The following is a 19,257-nucleotide window of genomic DNA, read 5'->3' as shown; positions in this document are numbered from 1 at the left end:
GTAATTATTATTATTATTTGTATATTACATTGTATTAACTTATTTTATTTATTTATTAATGATGATTCTTATTTATTTGTGTATTTATTTTACATTTATTTATTAATATATTATTACCAATGTTTTTTTAGCAGAAAAAAAAAGGCAAATGGGGCATACCCATTCCTTTCTATGGGAATAAAAATGTGCAAATCTGCTCAATTTGAGCTCCAGAACGTTTTCGTGCTTCAGGTGTTTGGCTTCAGGCAACTTGGAGTGGAGATGTGAACCATCTCCATAGAGAATAATTGTTTTTTTCTCCGTCAGCATTTTGGAGCTTTGAGCTTCAAGGTACAAAATGTTGAGGTGAGAATGGGGCCTTATGGTAGACTAAGCTGTTAAAAAGTACTTATTGCCTTCGCTAAAATGCTTCTTTGTTTTTTTCTGGAAGATCTGATGCAAATGTGCCTTGTTTTTGTATCACTATGATATTTGTGCACGTTGAGAAACATTCTAGAAAAAAATAAATTTGTAGCACCACATAGCTTATAGTTTTTTTCCACCAAACTCCAGGAGTTATTGATTTAATTGCTTCAGGCTTACATCCAGGAAAAACAGATGAACATGAATTTCTGCTTTCACCTATACATCTGTTGTTTAAACAAGATAACACCCAGATGCTTTGCATGTAATGATTGTCCATCATCTTAAAAAAAAAGAGGTGCTAAAAGAAAATTGGCAATGATATGCAAACAATTAAATGGTGACACCCAATGCCTCATTAGTATAAAAAGAATCAATAGCAGAACACATGCATCTGTGGCCCTGTCTCAGATCCAGCTGTGTAGTTTCTTCTGTAGTATCTTCTTGTCAAGCTTTTCTTTGCCACCATGAGCAAAAAGCAAGGAGTTAAGACCTTAGGGAGCACAGGCTCCAGCTCTGGTCATAGTTTTAGGGTTTCTTCTGGAAGATATAGCTCTTGTGGATTGTATGGTGGTGGGGCAGGAGGGAGCTTAAAAGGTGGATATGGCTTTAGTGGTGGATCAGGTCATTTTGGAGCTGCCGGTGGAATTTATGGTGGTGGGGCAGGAAGGAGCTTAAATATTGGACATGGCTATGGTGGTGGGTCAGATAATGTTGGAGCTGCCTGTGGTTTTGGTGGTGGATCTGGTTTTGGTGGTGGATCTGGTTTGGGTGGTGGATCTGGTTTTGGTGGTGGATCTGGTTTTGGTGGTGCTGGTCATGGAGCTGGCTCTGGTTTTGGACATGGAGGTGACTATGGCTTTGAATTTGGAGGGGGTCATGGAGGTGGATATGGAGAAGACCAAGGATTACTCAATTTCAATGAGAAGCACACCATGCAGAATTTGAATGACCGTCTGGCCACATACCTTAACAAAGTGCGAGACTTAGAGGAGGCCAATAGTGAACTAGAGAAGAAGATCCGCCTGTGGTACGAATCTCAAAAACCAAAGCCAATCAATGACTACAGTCATTACTTCAAAGCTATTGAGGATCTACAGAAAAAAGTAAGATATTAAAGATGTACTTTTGACTTAATGGGTGGGGCTGAGAACTAACGTGCAAAAGTCTAGAGAAATTGAAATATATTATTTGATTCAGTGGTGGACAAAGTCAACAAAGACCCCTGTGCAAATATGATTTAGGTGCCCCCTAAGACAAATATTTATTCACTGTGTAAAACATAGATAGATAGATAGATAGATAGATAGATAGATAGATAGATAGATAGATAGATAGATAGATAGATAGAGTGAAAATGCCTATTTGGGTTTTATCCAGGTCTACACGACAGAGGGAAAAGGTCCCAGCAACCACTGAAATCTAGATTAAATGGGCGCCTAAATCAGAAGGCCCCTGTGTAGATGCACACAGTGGTTTGTTTGCCCCTAAAGTGATTCAACCAACCAACAACTGAAATACCAGAAAATTTAGCACAAGATACAACCTGGTTATGGCTACATGTATGTTGGCCGGGAAAAAGTTAGGTATTTTTGGTCCCATTACAGCAGAAATTAAGAATTAGATCATTCTTAAAGTCCCGCTTCAAGTGCTAAGGTCTTCCGCATTGTGTTTATATAGGAAGTGATGTGACGTCATGGTACTTCCACTAAGTACAGGTAAGGCTGTTACCCCATGAAAGTTAGAAAAAAATTATAGAGGGCAGAACAAAAAAAATGCAATTGCTTGAGAATAGAAGGGTATATATAACTGAAAAAGGTTACATTGGCATATTAATACACCAGGATGAGAATTTTTTTTTTTTAATTGAGCGTTATTTTCAATTTTGTAAAAAATTACAGTCACTTGGCTAAAATAAAAATCCATATCCTTGTGCGAAAGCGGAACTAAACTTACCTTTGCTGCAACAGTCCGGCATCTTCTGTACCGATTTTTCATTGGCCAGCGCAGGATGACGCCACTCCTGTGCATATGCAGGAGCCAGTGTATCTCTTTTGCAATAAAGAGCCTGCCTGTTTGCTGCCTTTAACAATGGAATTTTAGTTTCGCTTTAAGCTATGTGAACGCTGCCTAAATAAAACTAGAGGAAAATCATTTAAAAATGAGTAAACCTAACCTTTGAGCCTCTTGTCATATGACAAATTCTGTGACTTAGATGAGACAAACGAGAGAGGGCACCATCCTCCTTCTTATAGACTTTCTGTTAATATGAATTGCTGCTCTACATTCCTAAGCCAGACAATGCCTGCATTGTGCAAGACAATTACTTGGAGGTTTCAGCCTGGTTATAGAAAACTATTAGGCTGTTTTATTAAAGGAATAAAGACTGTTCACTTTACAAAGTATATTTTCACATTGAAATTGGATGTTCACTTAGCTTAATGAAAAAAAAAAAAAATCTGCGTTCTCTGCAATCATCGAATCACAGTTTCCCTTGCAAGTGATTGGGCATTCAAAGTAAACAAAACTTTACTTTAATTACTAAACTCAATGAACATACCCTTTACAAAGCCTAAATTCACCCTGTTAAGCTCCTTGCTAAGTGAACAGTCTCTAACCGTTTAGTAAAGCAACCCCATTTGACTTGTTCTACTGCACTCTGTTAACTTTTACAATTTTACCACTTTTTAATAAAAACTGATCGAGCCAAGAATAGAAGGAAAATAAGCTAATATTTGTAATAATCTGGATTGCTTCATGAATAATTATCTTCAAAAAAGGTATTTTGAAAAAGTATACCTAAATAAAAAGAGCCATACAAACAATGATCAACATAGGAGTGATGATAAAAAAAAAGTAATTTCATCATCACCAGACTTAAAATTTGAATTGGCATATTTATCTATCTGTCTATCATTATGAATTCTATCAACATGTGATGATACTGTTTTTGACATTTTATTTGAGTTTTCAGATGCAGAAGAATCAAGATTTAATACAGTTAGTTGTGTTTCATTCCATTTTGGTGTTTTTCGATATGCGATGCGTTTGTGTCCTCTTATAGTGATAGGAAAAATTAACACACACGAAAAGCAAAACAAGACAACAGGTTCCCTTTAATGCAATAGAATGTTAATCATAGGTGTGTGAAGATACACCTGACACACCCTAATCACCCCCCATGTGGCACAGATTACTCCTGCTGCCTGGGCCCGCTTCCTTTTCTGAATGAGCAATGACAGTGATTGGTACGGATCACTCACCGTATTCATTCATAACTGAAGCCTAGTAAACTGTGTTTCAGTTTGTGAATGAACGGGAAGCTGCTCAGTACAGAGGATTTCCCATTCACTCACTATCCAGTGCAGTATATATATATATATATATATATATATATATATATATATATATATATATATATATATATAAACACATACATATATATGTGTGTTTGAGCTTTGGGGGGCACATCCTAATGCAATAGTCTGCCCACGCAAATCATTTTAATGTTCGATTTTCCATCCTTTACAATAGGATAGTGTACAAATACCATACATTTTTTCCTGCTTGAGGACCACATTAACAATTAGAATTTGGTTCCTCCAGCTAATAAATAACCAACCTTTTCCATCCCGATCCTTCGAATTTTCTCATCCATATGGGAAAAAATTAACATTGATTTATACCCATTGACACCATTAGAAAACTGATGGAACCTTTAAAAAAAATGTTTTAACAACATTCTACCACTCTATGGCCAGCTTAAACTGGTGATGCCTAACCTCCAAATCAGGTCTCTGAATTTATTGATAGAGTTCCTGGGTTGACAGAAAGTAGAACCTTCTTTTTTTGGTGTTTTAGAAAATGAGCAAAATCTGATACGTGGCAGCTCAGAACAAAGGTTGAGGTCCTCCAAAAGAAACAAACTGTTCTCCTAGAAATAGCTACCTCTTTCCAATGACTAACACCACCAACTTGTTAATTTAAATGGATGATGACTATTTGAAACATGGACCCTTAGTTAAACTAGCAAAAAAGTTGGCATTGGTGGTGAGGGTGCCATAGTAAGTTCCTATGCTGTTTTACACAACTCCGGGGTCAGTGAAAGTTAATGAGCTGAATGCTTTAAATCAGGGGTCTTCAAAATATGGCCCTTCAGTTGTTCAGGAACTACAATTCCCATCATGCTTAGTCTTGTCTGTGAATGTCAAAGTTTTACAATGCCTCATGGGACGTGTAGTCCTGAAGGGCCATAGTTTGGAGATCCCTGCCTTTAAACAACAAGCATTTTTTTCTTCAATCCTTTTTCTCCAGCATTTGTTTTTTCCCTAAAACTCTTTATTTTACTTGTTTTTTATCCAACTTCTTTTTTGTCGACAGGTGTTATTTTCAACCAAATATATTTTCCCACCAATTGTTTTTTCCTATCACCTTTTTTTTATTATGTATGTGTTTCCTGCACAATCATCCCACTTTCAATTTTGAACATCATGCTATGAGACAGTAAGGGATTTATTAAAACCTAAATAAACTTGTGGTAATTTATTTTGCTGTCAGATCCAAGATGCCACTGGTAACAATGGCAGTTTAACACTGCTGATTGACAATGCACGCCTTGCAGCTGATGACTTTAAACTCAAGTAAGTAGAAATCAAATGCGCAGTTTTTTTTATTTGTTTAGATATATTTTTTTAAATGTTTGCAGGTAAAATAATTTATGAAATAGAATAAAAACTGGAAATGCTCAATTTAAAATCCTTGTTCACAAAAATTGTTACTGGTAACATGTGACTGACTATGGTTGTCATGCTGTCTTTTTAACTATCAGTTTGGTGATTCCAAATTCACACAGGTATCCAAATGAAGAAGAAAAATTACTTTTTTGCAAATGTTTATAACAGAAAAATGTTTGTTTGTTTTTCAAAAAATATTTTTTTTATTTAGCAAAAAATAAAAAACCCAGTGGTGAATAAATACCACCAAAAGAAATCTCTATTTGTTTTCAAAAAATGCAAAAATTTTAATTTGGGTACTGAAAATTGGCCTGGGCAGGAAGGGGGTGAAAGTACCGGTATTGAAGTAGATAAACAGATATACTGTAATAAAACACGTTCAATGGTATACTTACCATACTTACCATTCAAAAGAGGTCCAAATAGGATCATACAGTACTTTGTTTTGGTTTAGGTGCAGTTACAGTCAAGGCATACCATGGGTAACAACTGTCACAGTTGCTAGCGGGCTTATGTCAGCTCTCAAACTAATTTTCAAGCCTTAAAATGGCTGGTGTCATAGCTGATCAAATGTGACTCAGCATGGCAACTACAGATCTAAACAGAGTCTAAGCCCTTGTACACACGGTCGGAGATTCCGACGGAATGTGTCCGATCGGACCGTTTTGGCGGATATTCCCACTGTGTGTGGTCTACATCGGACTGTTTCCATCGGAGTATCCGACGGACCAAGTTTTCCAACTTGTTGGTAAAATTTTCCGACAAAATGCTCAGATCGGACATACTCCGATCATGTGTAGAGAATTCCGATCGGACAAAGTGCCACGCATGCTCAGATCAAATTCCTACACCAAAGCTATTGGCTACTAGCCTGAACGTAGTCCCGTCGTAATGAAATAACATCATCACGTCGGATTTTCCAACAACTTTGTCCGACCGTGTGTATGCAACAGTTTCGGACAAAATCCGATGGATTTGGTTGTCGGAATCTCCGACCGTGTGTACAAGGGCTAAGATGGCACTGTCCTCAGCTCTAAAGTATAGGAGGGTTTAATTCCACTTTAAATCATATCAGAGTGCAGTTTATAAGTTAAAACTGGATAACCACAATCATGAATGCTGAGTGGGGACAAGCGTATGTGAGCCTGTTCTTTGCCAACGCAGGGAAAACAATAGGTTTACTTTAATGCAAACCTCCCCAACATCATGTGGAGTCAAATCATTAAGCGGAATCAAATAGTCAATCTTGAGAGTCAAAGAAAAAACCTGTGTAAGCTACAAGTTGCTGGGGTTGTAGCTTACACAAGGCTATGGTTAACCTCTGTAACAATGCTGATTGGCCAAGCACTATCACATGGAGTGAGCCACATGTTCTCACACCAACCTATTATTTTAGCTGTCTTCAGGTTTCAGTAGTTAGAATATTAAAAGATACATTCTGACTGGTTGCTGAACGATATTATACTTTGAACTGGTATTCAATGAGTTTGATGTTCCTTTTGCTTAATGGAAGTTTTTAGTAGGCACTAAAGAATCTTCTTTTTGATAATAGATATGAGAACGAACGGTTCTTGCGCCATTCAGTGGATGCTGATATCAATGGCCTGAGGAAGTTTCTGGATGATCTGACTCTCGCCAAAAGTGACCTGGAGTCACAGCTTGAGAGTCTAAAGGATGAAATTGCCATGCTGAAGAAGAACCATGAAGAGGTAAAACAAACTGCATACAGTATAAGAAATTTGATCAACATGGATTAATGCTTCCTAAACGTTAGCCAGTAATATATCGTTATCAGAAACTATGCCAAATCCAAATGCCACCTGTACCCATGCATGTCAAAGTGAAGTATTTTTGGACCACATGTGTTTGCTACTTAAGTTATGGGAGATATTTTTTTCAGGTGCCTGACAGTGCAGCTACGCCTGTTTCTGCACAGGCCCTCCAACCAGTTTCTGAAAATTTGGTGTTTATTTCTACACCATTTCAAAACCAAATTTCCAGGGTGCCATCATCTATTTAAATGCTACTTGCTATAGTGTAACCAGAATCCATTTAGGTGGAATCTTTATGTCCCTCAGTGACCAGTAACTGGTTCTCTGTTAGGTACCGAGCCAGGCACTGGAGGGTGCACAAGTATTTTTTAAAGTGTGGTTCAGAATTGTCCTCTTCTAGGCCTCATCCAAGCCTCACTTTTGATGCCAGACACTGCCATGTATCACCAGACCATCCAACATAATTCACTTCATAAAGAAAAAAATACTGTTCTCAGTGTAGGAGTTCCTGGTACAAAGGAATAAATAGCATAATCATTTGCATTTTTGGTTCTTCTTGCATTACTGTCAGTGCAATAACTATGAGTGATTTGACCCTATAGCAGTTAAAGGACCCTGTCACCCTAATCTCCATCTTGAAGGTCATTCTTCTATGGATACAGAATATCAATTGTTTTCAATGTAATCCTATATAGGTTCCTTATACTTTGTTTGTAAAAAGTACAATCATTTCTACTTAAATAAATCTTTTTATAGACAGACAACTATAGGTCCCTGAGCTTCTGGGCACCATAACAGTTATATGATCTGCTATGGTGGTTTTTATGCCCTGTACAGTTGGGAGACCCTACTCTTTCCAGAGTGCCTCTACACATCTGCCTTTTGCAATCTGAGTCTGCTGACATTTATATATGGTATGCTCTGGAATTGCAGATCTCTAGTTTCAAGCTTTCTTAGAAAACCCCCTTTAGAAACCCTCTTTAAAGGGAATTAGAAAAAGCTGTATCCTCACTGGGTATACAGCAAATAATGACCACTCTGGTAACAATGCAGCATCAGCACCCTGAGCAACCAAAATACTATTTCATACCTCCCAACCTTTTGAGTTAAGACACCTTTTAGCATATGCCATGTAGATAGATGACCCATCATTGACACACCCCCAGTTATGTGGATCATGAAGAATGAATAAGTCAGAAATTATTAATTAAGTACTTTTTTCACTACTCTGTTTATTTTATGTTGGCCTTTCAAAATAACAAAATGCAATACTTTAGCAGTTGGATGAAAGGTTTAATGTAGTATAATATATTTGGTGGTTATATGGTACATTTTAAGAGAGGTTTTTGTTATCTCATTCCAAAAGGATGAGGAAAGAGGGAATTTGTTTCAAATGAGACACAGTTGGGAACTATATTCTTTGTTACCTTAGAAAACTCTGGCAATCAATATAGTTTTAGGTTTTTCCTATATTCTGTGCAAAATAGTAGGAGGTCCATGAAATGAATATATAACCGATTTTGGTTCTTAATTTTAGATAAAAAGAAAATTCTATAGGAACGTGGAAGACTTTGTTAGGTTGACATAACTGCAGTTTATCACTGGGTGGCACTGTACACAAGTTCTATCTCATTAGCAATATCATCACCTTAGCATGATAGATAATTTAATGGTGTCTCTTATCAGGATATGAAGGCACTGAGTGGACAGGTCCAAGGCACTGTCAACGTGGATATGAACTCAGCACCAGGAAATGACCTCCAAAAAGTACTTGGAGACATGAGACACGAATATGAAGCACTCATGGCCAAAAACAAGAGGGATTTGGAAGACTGGTATCATGCTAAGGTAAGTTTGTCTCATGACAAAATCCCAGATGATGTTCAAGATATTTGCTTAAGAATGCAATAATAAGATTGTTCTGTTTCCGCAGACCGAAGAACTGAATCAGCAGTTGAACAAGGAATCACATGACTTCAACAGCACTAAGTCTGAAGTCACAGAATTGAGACGCACACTCCAAAACCTTGAGATTGACCTCCAGGCACAGATTAGCATGGTATGTGGATAACCTAGCATAAAACAAACGCCAAACACCACCATTTAAAGACTGTAACAGTATAATATCAGTCCATAGCAAAGGAGAAGAAGCAGATGGGCCCCCTGACCTCATGGTTCCGGGGAGAGTTTTACTCTTTGTCTTCCCACTATATACACCATATAGGCCATTTTGTCATTGATAGGAAAAAGGTTTATAAATTGTCACTGTACCACTTTGTTTTTCTAATTACACTGTTCCAGAAATGCGCTTTGGAAGGAACACTATCAGAAACCGAGGGACGCTACTGTATGAAGCTCTCACAAATCCAAGAAGTGATCCAAAAAGTGGAGGCAGAACTGACAAATATACGCTGTGAGATGGAAAACCAGAGCCAAGAGTACCAAATTCTTCTAGATACCAAGGCTCGTCTAGAGCAAGAAATCAGCATCTACCGCAACCTACTGGATGGACAGGGAACTCAGTATGTGTACACACATAGTAACAAATGCTAACTGTCCTGATGACGTAGGTTGACATAGGCAAGGAAGAAGTTCTATCCAGATAGGCACATACTCTACATCCCAGAGTGAGAGCTGTCTTTTTAGATTCGGGCCTATAGCTGACCAGTATAAGAGATTTTTTAGTAGAGATTAAAATGATCAGTCCACTCAATTCTGCCTATTATTATGATATTATTATGAATGAAAATCATTCTACCTTGAATTGCACAGAATAAATGTACATGCAGTTCCACAGGACCAACGATTCTTAACCACTTGCCAACCAGCCGTCATGTTTTTACTGCTGCAGGTCATAGCTATCTGTCGACTCGTGGGATCGGGAAAGCAGGCAGTCATGATGACTGTCGGCCATGAGCGATCACGGGCACGAGACACAGAATACGGAAGTGTGTGTGTAAGCACACAAATCCTTGTTCTGCTCTGTGAGGAGAGACAGATCGTGTGTTCCTAATAGCTAGGAACCATGATCTGTCATTTCCTCTAGTCAGTCCCACCCCCTTCACTTAGAAACATGTAGCAGGGAACACAGTTAACCCCTTGATCGCCCCCTAGTGGTAACCTCTTCCCTGCCAGTGACATTTTTACAGTAATCAATGCATTTTTATAGCATTAATTGCTGTATACATGCCAATGGTCCCAAAAATTTGTCAAATGTGTCCGATGTGTCCACCATAATGATGCAGCCCCAATATAAATTGCAGATTGCCGCCATTACTAGTGAAAAAAAATAACAATAAAAATGCTATTAATCTATACTCTATTTTGTAGACGCTATAACTTTTGCGCAAACCAATCAATATACGCTTATTGCACTATTATTTTTTACCAAAAACATGAATACATATTGGCCTAAACTGAAAAAAAAATTGCTTCTTTAAAAAAAATGGCATATTTATTATAGCAAAAAGTATAAAATATTGTGTTTTTTTCAAAATTGGTGCTATTTTTTTGTTCATATCGCAAAAAATTAAGAACGCAGAGGCGATCAAATACCACCAAAAAAAAGCTCTATATGTGGAAAAAAGGACTTTAATTTTGTTTGGGTGCGGTATCACACGACTGCGCAATTGTCAGTTAAATCTACGCAATGCCGAATCACAAAAAAGGGCCTGGTCATTCAGCAGCCGAATCTTCCGGGGCTAAAGTGATTAAATACACCCCCTTTAAATGTATGGTACACCTTGGGAGATAATGCTTCCCCTAATTGAGAGATTTGAATATATATAGAGAAGATAAACAGTGTTGGCATTGAGGTGCAATGTGCTATAAGAGGAATTTACAATAGGAGGAATTTTATAAATACCCAAAATCTTATAGTAAGCAATTCTCGAGAATATAAGAAAGGAATCATGAAACATATGACTAAAGTGGGCCCAGAACATAGAATGTAGTTTTTCAATAGATTACTCATTACTATATAGTGTATAGGTATAATTAATGTGCTAAATATTTTTACACAGGACCTCAAAGGGTTCCCAGGATTATTCATCGTCATCGTATAACTCATCGGGCTCCCAGCCTGATAAAGCAGGTACGGAATATCTCACCAAACATTAACGAGAATAATATAATTCACAATCTGTCACAGCCGTAGCAGAAGTGCTTCCAATATTTAATACTCACCCAGCTAGGGATTGTTTCCTCTGCTGCTCAAATAACTTGATATTTTTATTTCTACTCTTATTATAAGAAACCTGTGTGCTAAAATAATATATGTATACGGCAACTGCTGACCACCTTATCAAAATGCAGGCTGCCACGTGTGATCTCTGATTGCACAGAACAAGCATGAAGCAAGTCAAGTTTGACTGATGTCAGAAATGCATATTAGGGTCAGGTACTCAGAAAGTATTGAAGCCATTGGACCAGTATGGCAGGCAACTGTCATTTTCAGAAGAAGAGGTCAGCAATACCAGCCTCCCTTTATTTCAGTAGATTCTTCATTTAACACAATTTTACCATGGTATTACATATATTTTAAGTAAACCTATAACTTGTTCACTTATAAATATGCGTAAAACCATCAAATGAAAGTTCGCTAATTTGGCACCATCCCTTCTGACATGCAATACTGATCTTTCTCCACGACCCCCAGAAACCTAGGGGGAATAGGAGTAGTAAATTGGGACTCTAAATGTACCTAAGAGGGAACATGTAACCTAATTAAATTAAATAAATCTTTAAAATACTGATAAAATACAGAGGTACACAAAAGTTTTTATGGTCGCCATATCCCATACAATATAATTGACAACTATTTGTGATTCAAAATGGCTGAGGACCCCTACATATGGCGAAATTGCCCTTCACATCCTGTCTCTCAGATGCAACAGGCAGTGAGAGGACATCTCTCCAAACTAAAGGAAATCCCCTCTTAGCCCTTGTAGACACGGTCGGAGATTCCGACAACCAAATCCGTCTGAGTAATTCCGACGGATTCATTCCGGAACAGGTCCGGAAGTGATGTTGCATACACACGGTCGGACTAAGTTGTCGGAAAATCCGATTGTACATAATGTGATGACGTTATTTCGTTACGACGGGACTACGTTCAGGCTAGTAGCCAATAGCTTTGGCCTAGGAATTTGATCTGAGCATGCGTGGCACTTTGTCCGTCGGAGTAGGCTACACATGATTGGAGTATTTTGTCGGAAAATTTTACCGGCAAGTTGGAAAACTTGGTCCGTCGGATATTCAGACGGAAACAGTCCGGTGGAGACCACACACAGTCGGAATATCCGACAAAACGGTCCGATAGGAAACATTCTGACGGAATCTCCGACTGTGTGTACAAGGGCTAATACAAGTGTCATTGGAACAAGTCCTGTCGGAAGAAAAAAATGTTTTAACCTCTCAAAACTCTATCCAAAACTAAAGTGTTGGCACTAGATATACTTTATTAAGCCAGCACTAAGAGCTGAGGTTATGTACAAAGTGTGGTAAAACATTTCACTTTCAAAGTCAGTAATTTAAATAACAGTAGGAGTGAGTGTAGATGTTTGGCAAGATTATCAGGAATAAAAATAGTTCAATGCATCTATGTAATCAGAATATTAATAAAGGTTGGGTAATCAAGCTTCACTAACATCCATCAATTTGTTGCTCTGCTGGGCAAAGTCTGATACAACGATGGATAGTATGGTTCCCCCATGTGTCTTCCAGTTTATCTACACATACATTTGCCCATCTTTTCCCACTGTCACTGTAGACATAATTATAGACCATTTTCTTGCCTTCTTTTTACACGGATTAGCTGCATTATATAATATAAGGAATAAACTTAGAAAGTGAGGTAGACTCATAAAATCTCTTTGTTGGCTTCTTTCAGGAGGTTCCTATCACGTAAGAATCAAGACTGAAGACAAAGATGGTCGTGTGATCTCCACCCAAAACCAGCACTACCAGTCTGGATATAGAAAGTAAACAACACCTTCAAACACTTCGAATCAGGAGCAATGCCTGAACGTCTCTAGTCTCTCAATGCTTATAGCTCATGAATGTATCTTTCTTAATTTAGCATGTCAGGAGCCCAATACAAATGATCAGTTACTGTACTTGAACAAGCAAAAATACTCTGTAATAAATCACTTTAGTAGTTGCAAGAAATGCTTTAAGTTGTCAGTTCACTCAAAACAGATACTACTGCTATGAGTGAATGATGGAAAATTGCTTCACTTACAGGCCATTGTCTCAAAGGTTCCAATTGTAAGATGTCCTTATTGGGTCAAATGAAAGATTCCTGGTCAATAGTTATGACCAATGGATGGAACTCCGGAGATCTTACTGTTACATAGCAACATACAGCAAGCCATAGTATATGGTGCATCCTCTAGCAACTGAAATATGCATTTTGGCAGTCAAAGCCTTTAGGCCTTTTTGTTATCTGTTCACCACAGTGCAGCTAACCAAGCAACCACAGCTGTTCTTATTTTCTGATTATTTACCGAACAAGTGCACTTTACCATTAAATATAAATAGTCTCCAAACTTTAAGACTAAAGAGAGAAATTCATACATATGCAGATATTATTGCAGTATATAACATTCACAGGATATTGATTTCACGTTTGACTGAGGCTCCCCATGACATGTCCATTACAATATGCTCTTTTGTTGATATTCTAGAATCCTGATTTCTTTAATAAAGCTTTGCTACATCAAATTACTGGTACAGCATTTATTATTTCAGTGGTTTTACAATGGTTTAGGCAAATTTCCAGAAACCTTTATTTTCTTTTAAACTAATCTTACCGTAAGTGTGGGAAAGGATCAGTGGAGGTGGGAAGGTACTCAAGTATATGTGTCATACCATGCTCACATGCAAAGCATAACCTGTCCTAAAGCAAACCTGTCATTCAGCTCTCTTACAAGGCTGCTTTCACCATTGCCATTAAAAATGTGTCTAAAAAAGCTTTTCAAAGTGTGCTGAGAAAAATGTGTTATTGTTGTGGACTGAGAGAACCTGAGACTCTGAAGATGACCTTAAGTGACCAACGCTCTTTCCTTGATGACTATTGGTTTGGGAATTACCAGGATAGCCTATCATTCCTGTTATCGAAACTTTGCAAGTGCATTAGAGAACTGCCCGTGCAATAATATAATATAAGCAGAAGAGGGAAAGGAATGGAGGAGTTAACTGTCAACCTTGCAGAACATCAGATGCTAATGATCCTGCTGGATGTTTGTTTGCCAGTGTGCTGTTTGTTTCATAAAGGAAAAATGTCAGTCAACAAATGCTACCAATACAATCCACTGGGTGGATATTAATGAAAGCCTAGTACAAAAGTTTATATCACCCAGACAACTTTTTGAAATGTGTATTTGTTAAGAACATCATAGTGCCGTTAAGATCTGGTCTGTCTTTATCAACATATCTAGCTATTGCATCTCACCATCATTCTAATAACATTCCCTGCTCAAGCACTGAGCACTCTTAACTGGGGGCTGGCAATCTGTCGATTGTAGTCTATCTATTGATTGTGGGTAGGTGACAGACTGTGAACAGGTCCATGCGCCGCTGACCCCTGCCTTCTGGTGCCAGCCCTTTTCCCTACCCAGCCTCCTCTGCCACTGTCATCAGAGCACAGCTGAAAGCGGGAGGCAGCACAGCTCAGGACAGAGGGTGGGAGCTGGCCAAATAAACTTTTCAAGTTAACCTACATGTGATTGGTTGTTAGGGCACAAGGTGGTCCTAATCAACCAATCACCAGCTTTTTAATATGAAAAGTCACTCTGGCAGCTCCTGCTCCCACCCACCATCCAGAACTGTGCTGCTTTCCACTCTCTTCTCTGTGTACACAGGTAGGACAATGCTTATGTGTGGGGGTAATTTTAAGGAAGCAGAAGACACTGCTATGGGAGGTAAGTGGGGGGCAGAGGACACTGCTGTGGGAAGGGGGGTAGGGAGAGGAGCCAGAGGTTACTGCTATGGGGGAAAGGGAGGCAGAGGACACTACTATGTGTGTGGGGTGATGTGAAGGGCGGTGGAGGACACTATTATGGGGGGGAAAAGGACACTACTGTGGAGTGGAGGTGACCACCCCCATAGCAGTTTCCTCTACCGCCCTTCACATCACACCCCACAGTAGTGTCCTCTTTCCCCCATAGCAGTGTCCCCTCTGTCCCCCTTCACCATACCAGCGACCTCTGACTTCCTTTGCCCCCTAGCAGTGTCCTCTGCCCCCCTCTTCACTCCCATAGAAAGGTATTTTTAAAATCTTAATTCCCAGCAAGTGGCTGGGGATACGGGTTTTACCATATCCCCTATCCTGGCACCCTAAGGGGGCTGCCTAAGCAACCTTATGCTGGCGCCCAGTATGAGGCTGCTTAGGCAGCCGCCTTAGGGTGGCCTGGAATTCCGATTTTTAAAATACCTGTCTTCCAACGATCCTCTTTGTTTTCCTCCTGCGGTTCCAGTAAATGCCTCCCCCACTGTCCTTGTTGCTTTTTTTCTGCTTTGAAGCCCAGAGTGTACTCCCCTTTCACCAAAGCCCCCAATTGTAAAAAAATAAAAACTACTGACACCATCCACTGCCCTACTAACACCAACCTCTGCCCTACTGGCACAGTCCACTGCCCTACTGACTGACACTAGAGATGGCCTTGCGGTTCGCCCGGCGGTCGGTTCGCGGCAAATTTTGCTCATTTGCGATTCACCAAACCGGCGGACTTCTGGCGCTGTTTGCGCGGCGGACATATACGTTTACATTGTGAAAGAACTTTGACCCATGATGGCACATCCATCACGGGGTACAGGACAGCCAATTGAGACATTTCAGCACATGGACAATTGGACATACCCCCTACCTTATAAATAGACCTGATCTGGCGGCCATTTTACATTCTGTCTTTTGTCAGTGTAGGGACAGGACGCTGTGTGGAGCAGGGACAGTCAGTTTAATCACTAGCTATTACTATTAGGTCCACAAAAGTCATTTTAAGGACTGGTATAGGTGTACAGTATATAGGGTTGTAATACACTTAGAATATACTTTCTTTCAAATATACAAAGTATATTCTGGTGCACTGATGCTGACTGCTGTGCTGCTGAGTGCACTGCTGACCGATTCTGCAGCTGTCTTTTGTCAGTGTAGGAACAGGATGCTGTGTGGAGCAGGAACAGTCAGTTTAATCACTAGCTATTACTATTAGGTCCACAAAAGTCCTTTTAAGGACTGGTATAGGTGTACAGTATATAGGGTTGTAATACACTTAGAACATACTTTCTTTCAAATATACAAAGTATATTATGGTGCACTGCTGACTGCTGTGCTGCTGAGTGCTGACCGATTCTGAAGCTGTCTTTTATCAGTGTAGGGACTGAGGGACAGTTTGGTGTTTTGGAGCAGGGACAGTCAGCAAATCACTAGCTACTAGGTCCACAAAGGTCCTTTTAAGGACTGGTATAGGTGTACATTATATAGGGTTGTACACGTATAATATACTTTCTTCCAAATATAGAAAGCATATTATAGTGCACTGCACTGCTGTGCTGCTGACCGATTGTCATATTTTTGGGGCCCGAAGCGAGTTGCTGGTATCAGTGCTGGCTTCAGTGCTCTCTATCTCGGTGCTGGTGTGGTGTCAGCGCTATCTATCTTGGTGCTGGTGTCAGTGCTCTCTATCTTGGTGCTGGTGTCAGTGCTCTCTATTACGGTGCTGGTGTCAGTGCTCTCTATCTCGGTGCTGGTGTGGTGTCAGTGCTCTCTATCTCGGTGCTGGTGTCAGTGCTCTCTATCATGGTGCTGGTGTCAGTGCTCTCTATCACGGTGCTGCTGTCAGTGCTCTCTATCACGGTGCTGGTGTCAGTGCTCTCTATCTCGGTGCTGGTGTCAGTGCTCTCTATCTCGGTGCCGGTGTCAGTGCTCTCTATCTCGGTGCTGGTGTCAGTGCTCTCTATCTCGGTGCCGGTGTCAGTGCTCTCTATCACGGTGCTGGTGTCAGTGCTCTCTATCTCGGTGCTGGTGTCAGTGCTCAGTCTCTATCACGGTGCTGGTGTCAGTGCTTAGTCTCTATCGCGGTGCTGGTTTCAGACAGTGAGGGAGATAGCAGTGGAGAAGCCAATCAGCAGGAAGTGCCAGCACCATGGCTGAGGATCAGCACTGGACTGGCACCTCTGGACCACAGCAGTGGAGCCCTGCATAGGTGGGGGTAAGGGCCGGGCACAGATTGGCACAGATTGGCACACTGGGACACTGGCACAGGACTGCGCTGCCCTGACTGTGGCACTGATCATCTCCTGCACCGCCTTCATAGCCTGCCCTGACCTTGCCTCTCCTCCATGGCCTTCATGTGCTCCTGAATTGTCAAAATTTCACAGATAAAAAAAGAATGCTTGTTGTTATCGATCCTAGATTCACTTAATACTTTTAGTTATGTCAGTGTCCATGTTGTGGGACTATGTGTGCACAGCTAGTAAGTATTTTGTGGCTGAAAATATGACCTGGAGGTTTTTAAGGTTCACCTGCCATTTTGGCCATGTTCGCGGTTCGCGAAACCTCCCGTCAGAAGTTCGTCCATCACTAACTGACACCGTCCACTTCTCTACTAACTAACACCATCCACTGCCCTACTGACTGACACCATCCACTTTTCAGGTAGGTTAAGTTTGTATTTTGTCAGTGACATTTGTTTTATTATATTTTTCTATGTTTTCCTTAATATTTAGTTAGGCCTTGCTAGTTAATTTCTTTAAAAAAAATGTCTCTGATGCCTGGTTATCTTTGATCTCTTTCATATTGTTCAGGTAGATCTCCAACCCTCAAAGGTTGCCTACCCTCACTCTTAACCAATAAACATTTCAAAAAAATCCTCTGAGTGATATGAACTTTTGTACTAGGTGCTCCTTACTACTCATCCCATATTTTATTAATTGCTGTGCACTCTTTTTGTCGTGATCAGAGAGGAAGCAGTCTAGGACCAGGACAATGTCCACCTACACTCCTTTGAAGGAAGAGTCCATTGTATATCCATCAGAACTTAGCCTCACTTCTATTGGTCCAGTGCTATTACGCACACATAGATCATGAATGCCATTCAACAGAATATAAAGAAGATAAAAATGTAATTTGCCTTTATTCAATTATAACAGAGAACACACTATTTGTGCAAACCATGCGGCTACATTAGGATCCCCTCAGACTTAAAGTAGAGGTAAACCTACCTTTCTTTCAATGGACCCGTTACTTGCCAGTGCCAGCATCTTTTGCTGGATTCCAGTCTAACCCCCCGTACACATGGTCGGACATTCTGCCAACCAAATCCGTCGGATTTTGTCTGTTGGATTGTGTCCGAAACTGTTGCATACACACGGTCGGACAAAGTTGTCGAAAAATCCGATCTTTCAGAACGTGATGACGTAATTTCGTTACGATGGGACTACGTTCAGGCTAATAGCCAATAGCTTTGATGTAGGAATTTGATCTGAGCATGCGTGGCACTTTATCCGATCGGAATTCTCTACACATGATCGGAGCAGTTTGTCGGAAAATATTTTCAACAAGTTGGAAAATTTGGTCCGACGGATATTCAGACGGAAACAGTCTGATGCATACCACACACAGTCGGATTATCCGACAACACGGTCCGATAGGACACATTCCGACGGATTCTCCGGCCGTGTGTACGGGGGCTTAGATTGTTTTCATTGGCCGGCTCAGGATGCATGCACGGGATTCAGTCATCCTGGCACTCAGGGACTGGACCAGTAAAGTAAGGTAACTGCAATAAAATTGCAACAAAAGATAAGTAGTGGGTTTTTAAATACCCCTCGAGTGATCACACAAGTACACTTATGTAAGAAACAATATGTACAATTTTTTTATTTTATACAATAAAATATTTAAGAACACGTATCAACTAGTTATGGCTTGCATACTGATACAACAAAACATTATTCACTACAAACATGGATGGCTGTTAGTTGAGATGAGGAAATAGAGTCAACGCCTTTCGTGGAAATTACTGTTTCTTCAAGACCTTTTAAATGTACATGATTACAAAAGTAGATTATTTTTCTGGAAGATTTCAGTTTATATATTTTTCATGCATCTTGTAACTACATACAGTATACAGAGAAGTACTGATGGAATATCCATTGAGGTATAGTCTTGCTGGCCCATGCGAGATCATAGGGCCTGGGATCAGAGTAGAGCTTTTTATACAGAAAGAAACCAGAGTTTCCACATGGTGTGGAAGTATGAGGAGCAAATGTGTGGTCTAGTTACAAGATGCATGAAAAATATATAAACTGAAATCTTCCAGAAAAAGAATCTACTTTGATCATGTACA

General features: G+C 39.9%; 1 protein-coding gene across 1 annotated transcript; it reads left to right on the top strand.

The window, feature by feature from the left end:
- Nucleotides 1-808: 808 nt before the first annotated feature.
- On the top strand, nt 809-13,630 carry LOC143935812 (keratin, type I cytoskeletal 19-like). Its single transcript, XM_077459921.1, has 8 exons — nt 809-1,508; nt 4,960-5,042; nt 6,688-6,844; nt 8,594-8,755; nt 8,841-8,966; nt 9,209-9,429; nt 10,930-11,000; nt 12,798-13,630. Exons 1-8 carry the CDS (start codon nt 870-872, stop codon nt 12,890-12,892), a joined length of 1,554 nt encoding a protein of 517 aa, XP_077316047.1. The 5' UTR covers nt 809-869; the 3' UTR covers nt 12,893-13,630.
- Nucleotides 13,631-19,257: the final 5,627 nt, after the last annotated feature.

This window comes from Lithobates pipiens, unplaced genomic scaffold (assembly GCF_037356315.1).
Source record: "Lithobates pipiens isolate NorthernLeopardFrog02 unplaced genomic scaffold, aLitPip1_a1.2 Scaffold_28, whole genome shotgun sequence".
In the NCBI taxonomy this organism is placed as follows: Eukaryota; Metazoa; Chordata; class Amphibia; order Anura; family Ranidae; genus Lithobates; species Lithobates pipiens.
This window is presented reverse-complemented; position numbering and strand designations above follow the sequence as displayed.